General features: G+C 39.9%; 1 protein-coding gene across 2 annotated transcripts in view; it reads right to left on the reverse strand.

Moving 5' to 3' along the window:
- Window positions 1–19,640, reverse strand: part of PLS1 (plastin 1) — a 117,833-nt gene that overhangs the window by 47,365 nt on the left and 50,828 nt on the right. For both annotated transcript variants that reach the window (XM_082840234.1, XM_082840233.1), the window contains exon 2: window positions 3,833–3,938. In XM_082840234.1, the coding sequence (XP_082696360.1) occupies window positions 3,833–3,902 (70 nt within the window). In that variant the 5' untranslated portion in view covers window positions 3,903–3,938. The remainder of the gene's footprint in view (window positions 1–3,832; window positions 3,939–19,640) is intronic.

Below are 19,640 nucleotides of genomic sequence, written 5' to 3' on the forward strand. Positions count from 1 at the left end.
TGGCCAGAGTTGGCAACAGGGCTTTGGATTGTTTGGTTAGCTGCCTGGATCCACCTTGTACAGGCTCTCTTTACTCATCTGGTAGTAGTTGCTTTGTTTCCTATATTTCTCTTTCCTCAGTATAAGAGCTATCAACACTAAAACTGAATGAATTACAAGACAGAAACTTTTCTTTTAAACTCTCATACACAAGTTTTAGAATTAATACTGTTCAGAATGATGAAAAATTTCTAAACTAGAATCTACCAAGAACCAAAATAGTGCTATAATCTCAAAAGGAAGCTAAATTGCAATAATTGCTTTCTTTGAATTTAGAGTAAAATCTCATTATTTAGTACATCACCAGTTCAGAATTGTTTCCTATAATTCTGAAATAGACAAATAGACTAGGCAGACTTACTGCCTACCAGCACTGTGGTGGGAAGTATTTAAAAATAAACAAGATCAAGAAAAAGTTACTTACATGCTATCCGTCATGCTAAACTATCATTAAGAGTTAGGGCTCTGAAGATGGACAGATCTGTGTGCTTAAATCTCAACTCCATCCCTACAACCTCTGTGGTTTGGGTGTGACATGACAAGAAATAATAGATACCACTTAATGAGCACATATTCTGTGCCAAGTGATTTGTTAAGAACTTCACTTATCTAATGAAATCCTTACAACAACTTTGAGGTAGTTAATAATATTACTCTAATTTTAAAGATGAGGAAATCAAGCCTTAGGATAAATAGCCATAAAATCACAGTTTAAAAAGAGACAAGGCTTTCCTACAACTCAACAACAAAACAACAAGCAACCTGATTTAAAAATGGACAAAAGACTCGAATAGACATTTCTCCAAAGAAGACATACAAATAGCCAGTAAGCACATGAAAAGATATTCAACATCACTAATCATCAGGGAAATGCAAATCAAAACCACAATGAGATATTTTATACTCATGAGGATAGCTGTTGCAAAAACAAACAAACAAACAAAAACAGAAAGTAATAATCATTGACATGGATTTGAAGAAACTGGAACCCTTGAGCATTGCTGGTAGGAGTTAAAACGGTACAGCCACTGTTGGAAACCGTTTGGTAGTTCCTCAAAAAAATTAAACAGAATTAAATTATCCAGCAATTTCACTTCTGAGTATATACCAAAAATAACTGAAGAGAGAGACTTGAACAGATATTTGTACACCCATGTTCATAGTAACATTACTCACAATAGCCAATAGGGTAGAAACAACTCAGGAGCCCATCAACAGATGAATGGATAAACAAAATGTAGTAGAGACATACAGTGGAATGTTATTCCGTCTTAAAAAGGAAATTCTGACACATGCTACAACATAGATGAACCCTGAAGACATTATGCTAAGTGAAATAAGCCAGTTACAGAAAAACAAATATTATATGATTCCACTTATGTGAGCTACCTAGAGTAGCCAAATTCACAGAGACCAAAGTAGAATGGTGGTAACCCCAGGGGGCAGGCATGTGGGGGAGGAGGATTGTTGAGGAGTTAGTCTTTAATAGTTTTTAATGAGTATAGTTTCAGTTTGGGAAGATGAAAAAGTTCTAGAAATAGATGGTGGTGAAAGTTGCATAACAATGTGAATCTACTTAATGCCAACAAACTGTACGCTTGAAAATGGTTAAAAGGGTAAATTTTATGTTATGTATATTTCACCACAATTGGGAAAAAAAAAGACAAATATTTTAACCTCTCACTTCTCCCTAGGGACCCAAAAATATCCCATCTAGCAAGGTTGGATGGACATGTCCCTCTGCCTCTGAGAAAAGTTGTTTGGTACAAATTAGCAGAGGATTACTGAGTTCATGAGTAAAAATTTATCTTATACATAAAGTAAGGAAGTATAAATTCTGCTAGTGTTAGCACTTCCCTCACACAGAGCAAATTATCTTGCTGTCAGAACTGTTCCATCAATGAATTATTTATTCAAAATATCATTAAATAAATATTGCAAGATTATATGTCCATGAGATATAAAGATTAAAGTTGGTGTGTGAAATAGAACTAATTCATTCGTTTTACTAAGACCGAGGTAGCACTTTTATTCAAGCTGCCAAACTACCTATAAAATAATGAAAAATACCAAACTAGGAGATACATTTTTATTACTTCCTCTGTTTCAATGCTCGAAATGAGCAGAACATTTCAATAATTGCCCAATTTTTGTCTTGGAAAGACACTGTGCACTGCATACAATACTCCATAAAATGTATTTTTAACAATAACTTTTTAGAAATCATGCAATACTCTACTGCCTGCAAAATAACGAGCCTAAGGCGGCCACCATGTGGACTGTATTCTGAAGGTCTGAGTTACTCTGGAAACAGCTGTGCAGGGAGAAGTGGAAAGGCCCAGAGATTTGTAGAAGTCACTTTATTTCATAACAACAGTTTGTAAGTCACGAGCTTCCTGAGAACTTTACTCATTTGTTTTTTCAGAGAGAGCTTTGTTTTTTAAAACTTAAATCTTTCTTTCTTTATCTTGATCTCTGAAACTTCTGCACTGCATTTCACCTACATTAATTTTAGTCATTATTCACTAGGTTTGTGAGAAATCTAGGCACAAGACCAACTGTGATCATTCCATCCTCCCTGGTCTACCCTCTGACTCTGCTTTCCAGAGTGCCCTAATGCACCAGCAAAGGAGCCCATTGAGGCAGGGGCAAGGTTGAGGGTGTTACCATCTCAATATCTATTCACTACACTCACCTTTCCCTAGGTTCACCTTTCACTTGCACGCATGTACAGACTAGAGCAAAAGATGGTATTCATATTCTCATGGGTTTCCTAAAAGCAAAATGCAGAAGAATCGTGATCTGACAGAGGATGGGGGAATTTTTTGGAAGAAAAAGACAAAGCTGTCAAAATGATGTCATAAAGACAAAACACTGAATGGCTTTAAAAGTGAAAGAAGAAATATAAGAGGTGTGGCCTTTAAAAGCAACACTAAGCTTTTTAAATTATGCATGAGGGAGAAGGAAAATAAGACATATGGCCTTTAAAAACTATATCAAGGGCTTCCCTGGTGGCACAGTGGTTAAGAATCCGCCTGCCAATGCAGGGGACACGGGTTCGAGCCCTGGTCCAGGAAGATCCCACATGCCGCAGAGCAGCTTAGCCTGTGCACCACAACTACTGATCCTGCACTCTAGAGCCCGTGAGACACAACTACTGAGCCCGCATGCTACAACTACTGAAGCCCGCGTGCCTAGAGCCCGTGCTCTGCAACGAGAAGCCACTGCAATGAGAAGCCTGCGCACTGCAATGAAGAGTAGCCCCCGCTCGCCACAACTAGAGAAAGCCTGCACGTAGCAACAAAGACCCAAAGCAGCCAAAAAGAAAAAATTAAATAAATAAATTTTTAAAAAGATTTTTAAAAAATAAAATAAAAACTATATCAAGATTTTAAAATATTCTGCATGAAGGCAAAATGTGTTATTGTTCGTGACAAACACATGGAGGCCAGAGTTCAGCTTACAGACAAGGAAGTGTCTCTATATTTTCTCTGTAATGAGAAGATCATGTTAAGCATATTTAGTTACACTGTCATTCATTAACCTGGTGTATTCTCTGCAAAGAAATGATCAAAGAATTCAAAGTCCAATTCTCCTAGAAATTCAAGCCAGTCTTAGTCTATCTTTCAGAAAGAAAGAAAGAATCCAGTGAAACCCAGATGGGAAAAAAAAAAAAGGAATAAATCTGGGGGTTAAGGGGTGGTGGTGGAAGCAATAGAAGGTATTGTTCCATTCCTGGAAGGCTGGTATCAAGCAGAATAGTAACTGTGTATTTAGTTTTTCTCAAGCATACCTATTTTATTAAATGCTTCTTGTAGTTCTTCCAGCTCCTCCCGAGAAATGGTGGTGGTGCTGTTCTCCATCTCTGAGTAGGAAAGACTACCTTCAGGTCTTTATATCTAGGAAAAGCAATGTTAGAAAAAGAACGTTAGCCCTCTGGAAACATTTACGTAAGCAGTAACAGAGGACACAGGCAGTAAAATATCTAGAAGAAATCACCTGAGAGGTCTGGCTGACGAGAAACAACTAGGAATAGATCCCCTGATAATACTCTTTCCCAGCACAGGTGAGCCAGACAATAACTGAGATTCAGTAAAGGGAAGAAACACCGGTTTTCCACACCCTGTGCTTATCCAGGGCATAGGCATTTCTCAATGGTTTGTATAATTTTCATTTACATTTGACCCACTGTTTCAGTAAAAGAAGCATTTCAAGTTGAGGAAAGTATAGCATTTAAAAATATAAAGGGTGTGGTTGGAAAGTAAAATTTTAGGACATGAATAATGTCCACAAAAATAATAAAGTTAGAGCTGGATCATCTTGGATGGAGCTTGTGGCTCTAACGTTTAACTTTACAGCATTCAACCATTGCCACCTCCTTTTGCTTTCCCTGTGCTGGGTCTTTCCCAGATCTGCAGGGCCCTTCTTACTCTGAGCAGGTGAGACAAACTAAAACAAACAAACAAACAAAAATGATGCAAAACTGGGTTGTAAGAAAAGAAAGCATGTGATATTCATTATAGAAAATAATTGGTAGCAAAGGCCCAAATCAGAAATTTTAAATTAGCCACAATCCTACTATCCAGAAATATCAACTAGTACATTTTATCTGCATCTTTCTGGTTTGCTTTTCAAATGCACCTGTACCTTTACTGGGGGGTGAAAATCTGAGTATATTATAATTTTTTGTACTAATACATTGTATGTATCAACAGAATATTTAATGGCCACATAGTACTATGTCATAACTTATTTGGTAAATCCCTTGTTTTATGGTATTTGCATTGCTTCCAATTTTGCATTATAAACAAATGCTAAAATGAACATCCTTACAGATAAAGCTCTGTACAGATCCATGTTTATTGCTGTAGATAAATATTTCAAGATGGAATTACTTACTTTTTTTTTCTTTTGGCTGTGCCACACGGCTTACGGGGATCTTAGTTCCCTGACCAGGGATTGAACTCGGGCCGAGACAGTGAAAGTGACGAGTCCTAGCCACTGGACCACCAGGGAATTCCCAAGAATTACTTACATTTTTAACGCTTCTAATATATAGCAGAACAACTCATTTTTAAAATGACTTCATAGTTTGACTATTCAATGTAAAGTTATAGATGAATACAAATCATTTATTCCTCTTAAACACACCTAATTACATTAAAGTTATACATATTTCAGAAAGTAAGTGAAAATGAGCGTTTTATAAGATAATAAGAACTGAAGCTAAGCAGGAAATTCTCTTTTTTTACACACATATTTATATAAGAGGTTCAACATCATCCCTGAACATTCCTAATTTGGGGGTTAAGCACATCATTTTTTTTATTATTATTATTTTTTATTATTATTTCTGGGTGCATTGGGTCTTCGTTGCTGCTCGAGGGCTTTCTCTAGTTGCGGCGAGTGGGGGCTACTCTTCGTTGTGGTGCACAGGCTTCTCATTGCGTTGGCTTCTCTTGTTGCAGAGCATGGGCTCTAGGTGCATGGGCTTCAGTAGTTGTGGCATGCGGGCTCAGTAGTTGTGGCTTACGGGCTTATTTGCTCCGCAGCATGTGAGATCTTCCCAGACCAGGAATTGAACCCGTGTCCCCTGCATTGGCAGGTGGATTCTTAACCACTGAGCCACCAGGAAAGTCCCAGCACATAATTTATTTTTTTCCTTTTTTTTTTTTGCAGTACGCGGGCCTCTCACGGTTGTGGCCTCTCCCGTTGCGGAGCACAGGCTCCGGACGTGCAGGCTCAGCGGCCATGGCTCACGGGCCCAGCCGCTCCACAGAATGTGGGATCTTCCCGGACTGGGGTACGAACCCGTGTCCCCTGCATCGGCAGGCGGACTCCCAACCACTGAGCCACCAGGGAAGCCCTGCTCATTTTTTAATTAGGTTGTTTTGGGTTTAAATGGAATTCTTACTTCCTGGATGCAATTTCTTACATGTTAGCATTAAATACATGTCCACATTTTTATTGAATTCTCACTGTTACAATGTTTTACTGTATTTAATACTATTTACAGGCATACTCATTTTGTGTTGAAAGAGATGACACAATCCTTTTAGGATTTTTAAGGATAACCCCCAGTCTGCAAAATGCTAATTCTGTCATGGCTGGCTTTGACTCTCTGTGGTTTTGGATATCCTGCATATCCTTTCCCATATTCAAAATGGTTTCTATCCCTTGTCTCAAAGTTTTAAAAATAGTGCTCCAATTTTAGCATTCGCACTCCACAGAAAGGCTGCAAATTAACAGTCCTTGTGTTGACCTTGCATTTGAAATGATAAATATACCTGGAGTTCTATTCTTTGCTCAAGCCTATTCAAATGTATGTCACTTGTTAATTACATAAAATATTTTTATTCTCCCACAATCAGACAAAATCAGCACATAAGCGTAGTGAAAAAACAATTTACCCAAATGATATTATTTCATAAGGATAAAGAAGTTTATAGCATTATACAAGTCCTTTAGTATTTAAATGAGAAAAATACAGAACAATCTTTAAGATATATTCTTAAAAGAAGAAAGCAAGATGCAGAAGAATAAGTATGGTTGGCGGAAGGGGAGCTGTATCAGTTATGTATTTATAAAAGCATTTCCAGAAGGATACAGAGAAAGGTAACAGTGATTGCCTCTCGAGGGAAAATGGGGGATTGGAGGCACAATGATAAAGGGGCTTACTTTTCATTATGTATATTTTTAACTTATATTTTTAGACTATAAGCCTACCAAAATCAAAAATAACTGAAAAACAATAGAAGTAATTGTGGTAAGACACTGGAAAAAAAATAAAATAAATACTAGTGGTCTGAAAGTATACACTATTGAACACTGACAGATAATAAGATTAATATATACGTACCTATATCTATATGTTACAATTTTAAGTAAGAGCACCTATATTTCCTTACAAAGCAAAATACTATGATTAAAATAGCAAAGTAATTTATAGCCTTCCACAAAGGCATGACGATTTAGCGGTAGAATGGTTAATGGAAAATATATTGCCTGTTTTGTAAGTGTAGACTCTGCATAAACATACAGTATCAATATTTTTCTAAGGTTTTGCAAAATTATGATAATATTAGGATTCTTCAGAAACTAAGTACAGTATATAGTCTGCCTTAACAAGCATGTTTTTTTTGGCTGCTCTGCGCAGCATGCAGGATCTTAGTTCCCTCATCAGGGATTGAACCTGCACCCCCTGCATTGAGAGCATGGAGTCCTAACCACTGGATCACCAGGGAAGTCCCAACAAGCATTTTTACATAGCACAACAAACTTATCAGGAGCAATATACACTGTTGGCTGAGAAAATATTTGATATGTAAAAGACTGGTTACATGATCCCCAAATAAATTGCTTACTATGATATTTTTCCATGGAAAAATGTTTCTGCTACGATAAGAAGCACTGACGTTTAAAAACTTTATGGACGAGAATTAAAGTTTCAAAGTATTATGTTAAAATTTTAGAAGAGGGCTTCCCTGGTGGCGCAGTGGTTGAGAGTCCACCTGCCGATGCAGGGGACACCGGTTCGTGCCCCGGTCCGGGAAGATCCTACATGCCGCGGAGCGGCTGGGCCCGTGAGCCATGGCCGCAGAGCCTGCACGTCTGGAGCCTGTGCTCTGCAACAGGAGAGGCCACGGCAGTGAGAGGCCCAAAAAAAATTTTAGAAGAAAAGCTCAATGACCCTATAACTAGTATCCCCATATTTATTTTTCTTACTACTCCCAGACTTAGGTGATTAATGCACTGTCCTAAATGCTTTGTGTCCATTCTCACTTACTCCTCACCACTCCATGAGGTAGGTACTGTCCTCATTTTATAATTGAGAAAGGGATGCTTCATAGGATTGAGTAACTTTCTCAAGGTTCCAAAGTGAATAACTCTCATTGTCTCCTAACTGAGTTATGGCAGAACCTGACTGTCTCATTCCTACTTCTAGGCCAATATGCTCTGCCGCCTCCCCCATATAATCTGACATCAAATCATAAAAACATGTCAATATGTGTTTGTACAATAATCACACAATAACTTATACAACATATGAAGCATATATTATATATCTGTGAAATAAGAATTTGCATTTTAAAAGAAATCAGCTTCTGTAAAATTCTTTATAAAGTTTTGGGGAAAACATTCTAGCTAGATCAACTCATTTTTATTTATCACATAACTTGTCGGTCCTGAAACACTGTAGAATACACAGTTACTAGAATTCACTTTGTAGTTTTAGAAATGAAGAACACATCACTAACAGGTACCCAAACACTGAAACATACATACCTGGATGCCTGATACAGCTCAGAGCATAGTTTTCCAAAGTCAGTCCTGAAAGATGCAGCCCAGAGATGGCCAGGATCACTGACCAGAGATCCACCAACAGGGCAGGTTATGCTGAATTCTCTAGACAGGTACATCTTCCCATGGATTTTGACATGTGCCCTATACATCTTCAATAATTTCAACTCTGCTTTCCTCCTCTGCTTTTTTTTTTTAGCCCATATAATTTTAAGTAAAACCTTCTTTCACCAATTAAATCCCCTTTTTTCCCCTCTCCTAATCCTCAAGTGTACCTGACACAACCAAACATAAAATTGGAAAGTTAAGAAAGTATATTCTAAAAATGAACTTTTTAATTTAGATGAAATTGGATCTCATCTTTTCTCCTCCCTCAAATTTCTAACTTCCTTGAACCTTTAAAATCTTTACCAAAATTAGTCTAAGTAGCCCTTTACGATTGGCAGGATCTAAAGCTCTTAGGACAGTTTCAAAGAAAAAGGCATTAGAAACAACCCTGAGACCAACAAGACTTTGATGCCTTTCTACCAATCCCAAAGGTCCCAACTTCGAGGGATCAAAGCTGTCTTTCCTGGTACCTTTTGGCTTCCCGGTTATTCTGCTTTCCCTCCTCCCACTGTGGTCCTAGACCGGGACACCTGAGATTCTGAGTTCTCCGGGGAACCACTGGCCCAGGGCAGGCAGCCTTCCCCCAGCCCATTCTCCAAAATTCCCTTCTTCCCTTCTTTCCCCTTCTCTAGTCTTAAAAACAATAATGGCAAATAGTTAGAGAGGACTTTCAGTGGGGCTGGAACTATGCCACCTTCCTCACACACATGAGCTCACCATTTATCTGTTCCTCTGATGGAACAAGCATCCTCCCTTCAAATGTAAATTAGAGGCCTACAAAGATTAGGTAACCTGCCCAAGGAAGGTAGACAAAATAAAAGATTCAAAATCAAATCTGTTGGGCTTCCCTGGTGGTGCAGTGGTTAAGAATCTGCCTGCCAATGCAGGGGACATGGGTTCAAACCCTGGTCCGGGAAGATCCCACATGCCGCGGAGCAACTAAGCCCATGCACCACAACTACTGAGCCTGCACTCTAGAGCCTGTGAGCCACAGCTATTGAACCCACATGCCACAACTGCTGAATCCCGTGCACCTAGAGCCTGTGCTCCGCAACAAGAGAAGGCACCGCAATGAGACACCCGCGCACCGCAACGAAGAGTAGCCTCCGCTCACCGCAACTAGAGAAAGCCCGCGCACAGCAATGAAGACCCAGCGCAGCCAATAAATAAATTAATTTTTAAAAAAAGAACATAAAGAAATGTGGTATTTCTTTCCTACCTGATTTTTTATGGCAAAAGCCTTGATGGTGTCTCTCTAGAGAAGTGACCAGGATCAGATGTTCCAGAGCATTTCAGTACCTCTGGTGAGTAGCAGTTCTACTGGTGTCCTGTCTCCTCCTTCCCTTCTTCACAAACTTAGCTCCCACCACAGCCCTCCTCTTTTCCTTTCACATCCTATATTCAGCTCTCCACTACAAGTTGAAAGATCACAGATGAAAAATTTAAAAAAAAGAAAGAAAGAAAGGAAGGGAGGAAGGGAGGGAGGGAGGGAGGAAGGAAGGAAGGAAGATAGATCACAGGGTCACTGGAATAAATCACTATGTGAAAAAATAAACAGCTAAGAAATACAAATCCATTGAAGAGTTTTCTTTCTAATTTAAAGGAAACCTGGAAAATATTTTTATCTATCTATAATATTTCCATCAATCTCCTTTTTCAATTACATTTCACAATAGAGAGATGTGTCATTCATTTTGCAAAAGGCAAACATCATATTCCATATCAACCTGTTAATTTCTTCAAATCAGATTTTCTTTAGTTAACTGGAATGTCCTCTGACACTCTAATATAAGTATGAATTGGGATACCATTGACTTTGTTAAATATTAGTCTCCTATTCATCCGATGATGGACACTTAGGTTGTTTCCATCTCTGGGCTATTGTAAATAGAGCTGCAATGAACATTTTGGTACATGACTCTTTTTGAATTATGGTTTTCTCGGGGTATATGCCCAGTAGTGGGATTGCTGGGTCATATGGTAGTTCTATTTGTAGCTTTTTAAGGAACCTCCATACTGTTCTCCACAGTGGCTGTATCAATTTACATTCCCACCAACAGTGTAAGAGGGTTCCCTTTTCTCCACACCCTCTCCAGCATTTATTGTTTCTAGATTTTTTGATGATGGCCATTCTGACTGGTGTGAGATGATATCTCATTGTAGTTTTGATTTGCATTTCTCTCATGATTAGTGATGTTGAGCATTCTTTCATGTGTTTGTTGGCACTCTGTATATCTTCTTTGGAGAAATGTCTATTTAGATCTTCTGCCCATTTTTGGATTGGGTTGTTTGTTTTTTTGTTATTAAGCTGCATGAGCTGCTTATAAATTTTGGAGATCAATCCTTTGTCAGTTGCTTCATTTGCAAATATTTTCTCCCATTCTGAGGGTTGTCTTGGAATATTACTCAGCCATAAAAAGAGACGAAATTGAGCTATTTGTAATGAGGTGGATAGACCTAGAGTCTGTCATACAGAGTGAAGTAAGTCAGAAAGAGAGAGACAAATACCGTATGCTAACACATATATATGGAATTTAAAAAAAAAATGTCGTGAAAAACCTAGGGGTGAAACAGGAATAAAGACACAGACTTACTAGAGAATGGACTTGAGGCTATGGGGAGGGGGAAGGGTAAACGGTGACAAAGCGATAAAGAGGCATGGACATATATACACTACCAAACGTAAGGTAGATAGCTAGTGGGAAGCAGCCGCATAGCACAGGGAGATCAGCTCGGTGCTTTGTGACCGCCTGGAGGGGTGGGATAGGGAGGGTGGGAGGGAGGGAGACGCAAGCGGGAAGAGATATGGGAATATATGTATATATATAACTGATTCATTTTGTTGTGAAGCTGAAACTAACATACCATTGTAAAGCAATTATACTCCAATAAAGATGTTAAAAAAAAAAAATATATTAGTCTCCTATTCTACACACCAGCCTGGAGTGCCCTTTGGACAAAGGAAGTTATTAATGGGTACAGTGTAATTCACATTTTCCCTGAGCGTCTTTCTGCTCTGACAGAACGGAGCTCAGCTTTCTCATTCATTCTACAAGGGGCAGCCATGCTAGGTTTCCTAAAAAGTGATCAATTTGATCGCCAACAGCCAGGATTTTCCAAGCCCCAAACTATTTTTTAAAAGGTAATGTTAAAAAGAGTTCCCGTTATTCTCAAATAAGCAAAATAATTTCCTAAGTGCCTGCACGATCCTAGAAACATAATTAGGCACCATTATGAAGAGTTAAGACAGGTTTAACACCTGGGATGAAGGGACAGTTGGCTCCGAATTGACTCATTTGTGACCTCTCAAAGGGAGGCCTGGTAAGCTGCAAAAACAAACAAAACAAAAGTAACAATATACTGTTATCTTAATGTTGGGGCTTTTTTCCGCTTCAGTTTTTCCAAGTCTTAACCATCTCATTACTCCCCACACTACCAAGTTAACATGCTCTCTGCCACCTGTGCTCAATCCAACAGTCCACTCACTAATGCCCACATCTCCTTAACCCCTCTCACCCGCATGAGATCGCCTCTGGCTTTACCTTGGCTCGTATGTATTATTCACATACACTAATGTATTCTTGATTATGTGTTGTCTTGTAATCGTCCCATTTTGCTATTTTATTCTTATTCAGCTTCCTAACTTCATTGCTTGCTCTTTGCAGGTAAAAGATACATATTTTCTTCTTTTTATGTTCCCCATGGCCTTACTGTATTATGTACATAGGGAAAGTTCAGTTAAATTCGTTATCAGGGATATTTCCCTTCATAGAGCAGGGATAGTACTAGGTCAAAAAAGGGCCAAACAAAACAATGGTCAGTGGGAAATGCGCCACCAACAGATGAGTGAAAAGACTGAGAGAGGGCTTCCACACCTCGATAATCAGTCTTCTTCATTCACTCACCTCATTATTTATTCAACAACAAGTTATGAACACCTGTTCACTGTGCTGAGTATTAGGGGCACAAAGATGGCACTGGAGTTTTTGAACCCACATGGGTTGAAAATCTTTCAAAATAATCTTTGCCCTAAATCTTGCAAAATAGTTTTTGTCAACTTTTTCCTAATCCTTTCACAAAGGAGTAAATAATATAGCCCCGATTCTTCCCTAGGGGAACCTTTTAAGTGTTACTCTTGCAAACACCAGATAGAGAAATAAAGAAATCCGCCAGCAAAGTAGAGAAGAACAGAGAGAACTCGCCTACGTCTTGTCCCCACTGCCTCACTGCATGGGCCACCGCGATGGTCACCTCCATGACCAGCTGCAGTTAAATTCATCATAGTCCTGTGTATTTGTACACTTGGGCTCTGACTTGGGTTGCCTTCTGAGCATTGAGTGGCTGCTAGAGTTTCCACCAAGGCCTTTCTACATCCATTTACTTCAAAGCCCCAGTACGAAGCCCCTAGTAAGGGAGTTTAAATTCATTCATTCAAGTACTCAACAAATAACGTACTATTTGACTGGACTAAGCATGGAGATTTAAAGATGAATAAGAATTAGTTTCTTCTAAAACAACATTCAATGCAATGCTGACCAGGTTCAACTATAAATGCCTGAGAAGTTTAACTAAAACTGATTTTTTTTGATAAATGATATAAAGTAATCTTATGATGACTTCTCTTCGATCAACAAATTAGAATCATCCCCTAATTCATTTGCTGTTTTAATCTGGATTTATAGGGACCTCCTTGTATACTATATATCACTTATTGTAGGGGTTATTCAGCGTATATCATATATAATCCTGGGTTGGAAGTTTCTAACTGTAGCCAAGGCAATTGTAGTATATGGAATGGCAATTTGAGAAGGCTAAAAGGGGTGTGCATGTGTGGGTTTGTGTCTGTGTGCACACGCACGTGTATCTACACACATGCACAAGCAAACATATGCACTGAAGAGAAAATAAGAATGGGAGAAAGAGACAGGGACCAAAGACTTTTGAAGAAAACAAAAACAGAAGTTTTTGGAAAAGCATTTAGCATGTGAAAAATTCATGTAACTCTCTTTCTTCATTAAAGCAAAGTGCAAGTCAGAGGTAGGCAAGATCCCAACCAGAATAACCTATGTAAAAGCATGTGGGGAGTCAACAAATATTTAGAGTCCAATGGACTCAGACAAAAAGAAAAAAAGTAGATTATACAGAAGGACTTGGAAAAAATAACTTTCCCAAGAACAGACACTGGAAGCTGCTGGCACGACAACTCTGACCTTCCCTACTTTGTGTATGGGATTTGGTCACTCAAGCCCAGAGGTTCAAATGTCATTTGACTTGTGCAGTTGAATGAATAGGTGTGAAGAGTTAGAGTTGCTCACTGAATGGTTAAATCAGCATGTAAAAAAAAAATTGGTCTCTTCTCACAAGGCCCTTACTCCAGAGTTCTCCCCATTATCCCTACCACCAAACAGGTGCTGACTCAGGTTTGAAACCCAAATACTTAAAGTAGGTACAAGTGCAGAAGTGATAAAGGGATGGCCTAGGCAGAGGGACAATGTGCAAAGCTCACCTCCCACCCTGTGCCCTTAGCTCCACCCGGACGGGTACACTAATGGATCCACCACGCCTCAATGGTGTAGACACAGCTCCTCCACTGCAGCCTGTTCAAGGGGCAGGGAAACCTCTGCCCCTTTGTTAGCGAAGCCAAGGTTAATAATATTATTTGAGTTGAGAAATAGGAAACTACATTAAATGTATACCTAAAAGATACAAAGTAGAGTTTATTGATCCAAGCTTAAGTCAAGAATATCCATAGGAGACCGTGATTGGAACCATTTGGAAGTGTGAAACAAAGGGGAGGCCTTAGTCCCCAGTACCCCCCTGAAGCCTCACACTCTAAGTTCAACATTAAATGAATATAACTAACTTGTAAACTGAGGAAATTACAATCTATGAAGTGGGAATCAGTTCTTCTCAGGGCCTACAGACCCATGATACCCCATGGTCCCAAGCTCAGCAACACTTCTGCTCTGAAGGCCATGAAAATTCTTCCTGGTCCTTAAAGTCCTAGATGAGGGACGAGGTCCCTATATCCGACTCCCTAGCCTTCACCCCTTTTCCTGATGTTTCCACGATGCCAATCAGGGCTCTAAAAGAGGAAGCCATGGCTGAGCTCCAATGGACTGTTGCCAAGAGGAATCAGGCCAAAGTCGCCTGATCTTCTGATGTTTAAATGGAAGCAGAAATCCATACTTTTATGTGCCATCTGATTTTTAAATCTGGCAAACAATCTGAATTATTATAAACACCAGGGGTGTCTAACTAGAACCCCAGTCTATTAATTTTGGTTCTGTACCTTCCTAATGTTGTTACTTCACTTGGCCTCCCAAAGGGTCTTGGAGGAAATGCTGTGTTTCTCTAGAAACACTTCAAGAAAACTAGCTCATTCTAAGGGCCAGGAGGAAAATATTTAGTCCCTTAATGTGTCAAAACCCAACCTTGGTTATGCACCTCTTACCATATGATCTCAATGAGGGACATTTCCAAGTGTCAGCTCCTCTGAAAGAAGAGGGTCCAACAGGTCAAGAGCCCATCAATCAGATTCCTAGCTCAGGTAACTGGATCTGCCTACCGTCCCAGGATATTTTTCTTCTCGTTTATTATTTACATCCCATCTACTCTCCCCCAACCCCACCCCGACTTTTGACTTCTCTGGCTAAGAAAATTCAACACACAAGTGTTACCCAAGTTCCTATCATATAATGTTCCAATATCATCAACACTTCAAGTATAATTTTCTCAACATATTTTGTTTTCTTCTCCAGCAACTATTTCTATACTTCTGGTAACAGCACCAATTTTAGTTTTGGGGTTCTACTCATTCCCTATAATCTATCCATGCCGTTTGACTGAAGCTCCAGTCCAAGCCAATCAGCACGTCACACTCTCTGGCCATAGTGATTTGGTTTAGGGATGGCCATATCACCCAGCTGGAGCCAAGAAAACAGAAGGCTTTTGTGGAGCTTTCTGTAATGAGAGTCCCACACACTCTCCCCTTGACCCATATTCATGAGGATGTAGAGGCCAGAATAGCTGCAGCCATCTTGCCTCCACGAGGAAAGAACCCAGGGCTGAGAAAGAAGCCCAAACCAACACTCAGCACAAAACAGTGACAATGAGTGAAGAGAAAACCCCACACCCGGCAGGGCTGAGTCTTGAATCCCACCGTGCTAACGCCTTTGTGCTTCTTTAGTTACTTGAAACAATATATTTTTTTAACATCTTTATTGGAGTATAATTGCTTTACAATGGTGTGTTAGTTTCTGCTTTACAACAAAATGAATCAGTTATATATATACACACCTTCCCATATCTCTTCCCTCTTGCGTCTCCCTCCCTCCCACCATCCCTATCCCACCCCTCCAGGCGATCACAAAGCACCGAGCTGATCTCCCTGTGCTATGCGGCTGCTTCCCACTAGCTATCTACTTTGTTTCATAGTGTATATATGTCCATGCCTCTCTCTCGCTTTGTCACAGCTTACCCTTCCCCCTCCCCATATCCTCAAGTCCATTCTCTAGTAGGTCTGGGTCTTTATTCCTGTCTTACCCCTAGGTTCTTCATGATATTTCTTTTTTCTTAAATTCCATATATATGTGTTAGCATACGGTATTTGTCTCTCTCTTTCTTACTTACTTTACTCTGTATGACAGACTAGGTCTATCCACCTCATTACAAATAGCTCAATTTCGTTTCTTTTTATGGCTGAGTAATATTCCATTGTATACATGTGCCACATCTTCTTTATCTTCATTCGATGATGGACACTTAGGTTGTTTCCATCTCCGGGTTATTGTAAATAGAGCTGCAATGAACATTTTGGTACATGACTCTTTTTGAATTATGGTTTTCTCAGGGTATATGCCCAGTAGTGGGATTGCTGGGTCATATGGTAGTTCTATTTGTAGTTTTTTAAGGAACCTCCATACAGTTCTCCGCAGTGGCTGTATCAATTCACATTCCCACCAACAGTGCAAGAGGGTTCCCTTTTCTCCACACCCTCTCCAGCATTTATTGTTTCTAGATTTTTTGATGATGGCCATTCTGACTAGTGTGAGATGATATCTCACTGTAGTTTTGATTTGCATTTCTCTAACGATTAGTGATGTTGAGCATTCTCTCGTGTGTTTGTTGGCAATCTGTATATCTTCTTTGGAGAAATGTCTATTTAGGTCTCTGCCCATTTTTGGATTGGGTTATTTGTTTTTTTGTTATTAAGCTGCATGAGCTGCTTGTAAATTTTGGAGATTAATCCTTTGTCAGTTGCTTCATTTGCAAATATTTTCTCCCATTCTGAGGGTTCTCTTTTGGTCTTGTTTATGGTTTCTTTTGCTGTGCAAAAGCTTTGAAGTTTCATTAGGTCCCATTTGTTTATTTTGAAACAATGTTTTTTAAAGCCAGGTAAACTGGGTTTCTATTACTTGCAACAACGAGTCCAAACCGATAACAAAGAGCAGTAACAGACACAATTTACAAAAAGAAAATAGAAAAAGGCGGGGTGTCAATTCCTCAAAGGATAGAGAGTATTTGGAGATCCCGAATTGGGAAAGAAAATTAACCATAATTATATTTTCTGAATAGATTTACATCTAGTAAGAAGCATTTTTTTTTTTTTTTTTTTTTTTTTGCGTTACGCAGGCCTCTCACTGTTGTGGCCTCTCCTGTTGTGGAGCACAGGCTCCGGACGTGCAGGCTCAGCGGCCATGGCTCACGGGCCCAGCCGCTCCGCGGCATGTGGGATCTTCCCAGACCGGGGCACGAACCCGTGTCCCCTGCATCGGCAGGCGGACTCTCAACCACTGCGCCACCAGGGAAGCCCAAGAAGCATTGTTTTTTTCATAATTTGTTATTTACCACCACCACACCTAATCTCAGAAATTGAGCGTATCAGTGAACTACCGAACAGTCAGTTTATGGTTGCTCCCATAGCAATCAACAGTGTTACAGATTATATTCATAGCCTAAAGGCTTCCTAGCCTATGGCTTCTTTGTACCTTTTTTTCCTTCCCTTCATCTACAAAGGTTCTCCCCACTTCTCTCTTAAGTCATCTCTAGCTAAAGATGACAAACTGAGTAGTAATATAGTATGAGAAATAACAGATATTTCTTGTATGAGGCAGGGCAGGGCAATCTAGCTATAATAATGAACATTCAAAATCAACAAATCATTAAAATCAGGACATTACTAACCTACACCTCTAGACTCTACTCTTTCTCTGTGAATAATTCTTGTTTCCCACTCTACCCTGAGAAGGGCCTTCTCTTTCTGTAGAGGTCCCTTTCTGATGGTCTCATCACTTTCCTTCCTGCCACTTACTGTCACTAAGCACAGCTCAAACTCCACCATGACCTCCTTCATTGCCCTCATTCCATTTTAGCACGAGTTTATTGCGAAGATCTGAGGTACTAGGTATTGTACCAATATCTGGAGGCAATCAAATGGTGACTAACACTGAGACCTTGCTCTCAAAGAATTTACAGCCTAGGAAGGGAGTCAGTAAACCACAGATGACAGCAATGGCAAACGCACAGGACTCCTTCACCCACTGCCGACGTCACTCCAATAGCAGTTCAAACCCACGGAGCCTGGAGTTGCCTCAGGATTCCCTTTTCAGCATGGCCCCACACACAGCCCCTACCAGGGGGCCAGCCCTCAAAATCAACTGAATGTCACGTCCAGAACCGCAGTACAAACTGGAATGAAATAAGCAGGAAAAGAAGAATCTTCTGACTGGAAGATTCAAGGAAGACTTCACAGAAGAGGCACCCTTTGAGACCTTGAAAAATGAGCGAGCATAGAGAGAGAGATGCAAATCCCAGTTAAGGGAGAAAAGTCTTAGAGGTCTCCCCACAGAGCACTGGGTCTGACAAAATGGAGTTTTTAACTAAGTATCTATGTTGTATTACAGCATGTTATCACCATGTAATTTTTAATTACAGAAGAAATGTAAGATACACCATTGCCCTCAAGAAACTTAAACATTTTCAGGGTGATAAAATGATGCAATACAATATAAATACTTATTTTAAAAATCCACTTTTAACTTCTTGGTGACAATGATGGTGAGTGATCCTATTCAAAAGGTGTCACTCCTTTGAAAGCCTTTAACTTTTCTGTTAGCTCTTTTGCCTATTGGTAATTTCCATCTCTGACATATGAAAAATAACCCCCGCCGTCTCCAAAGATGGCTGCATGCTACACCTTGTATTCGGAACAGACCAATGCTGGCCAGCCTGAAGACTTCCTCTTTCCATTCACGTAGGCCAAAATTCACTTCTTTTGCACCTCAGACAACAAATGACATTATCCTCCAAGCCATACTTTCTAAAGAGGACATTTCTATGACTTCTAGGACTCTTGGCCTCATCTGTGTCCCCTTACCTACTGACAATAGAAACATTTAATCTATCTACTTGGTATTTGTGCCAATTAAGGTATTTTGATTGTTAGCAATAAAACTGATTCTGGCAAAATTTGCCCAAAAAGGACCTGCACTGGAAGGGCACTGGGGGTTGGCTCAAAGAATCAAGAGAGGGCTAAACATGCAGGCTCTGGAAGGATGGGTGCCAGGAAGCTCTAAGGAAACCCACAGTGGAAACTATAATGTTCCACTTTGGGCACTAGTTCCAGTTGCTTCAACCACCACCATCTGTGGATGACAGTATCATTCCCAGGATGGCAGAGCTCAGGACACATGCCCATCCCTATGCTCAGAGGATACCAGGAAGACAAGGCCTACAGCTGTAGAGAATCTCATTTGCCTTCTGCCCGCCTCTGTGTTTGCATGAAGCAAAGATAAAAGTTTAAATCTGACTCCAAAACAAATGCAAGCATTCCATCCTAACAGTTTTCTCTCCACCTGAACTCATCTCACCCAACCAAAAACACCTGAAGGTCATATAAACCTGACTCATAAAATCTCTCCCAATTTCCCCACCCCAAAACCACAATACACAGCACTCATACATAATGGCAGTCTGAACAAGGCAAGGAAGACTTGGGCGCTCACTACCGGCCAAGCACTGTTCTGAGCAGTACACATATTGTCTCGTGTAATCCTCATAGCAATACTATCAGGTTGGTAATAATACAATTCCCATTTTACAGTTAAAGCAATTGAGGCCAAAAGCTTCACAATAAGTGGCAGAGCTGGGATCCAAACTCAGGGAGTCTGCCAAGTCCAGGTCCTTAATTA

Source organism: Leucopleurus acutus, assembly GCF_964270905.1.
Source record: "Leucopleurus acutus genome assembly, chromosome: 5".
NCBI classification, from domain to species: domain Eukaryota; kingdom Metazoa; phylum Chordata; class Mammalia; order Artiodactyla; family Delphinidae; genus Leucopleurus; species Leucopleurus acutus.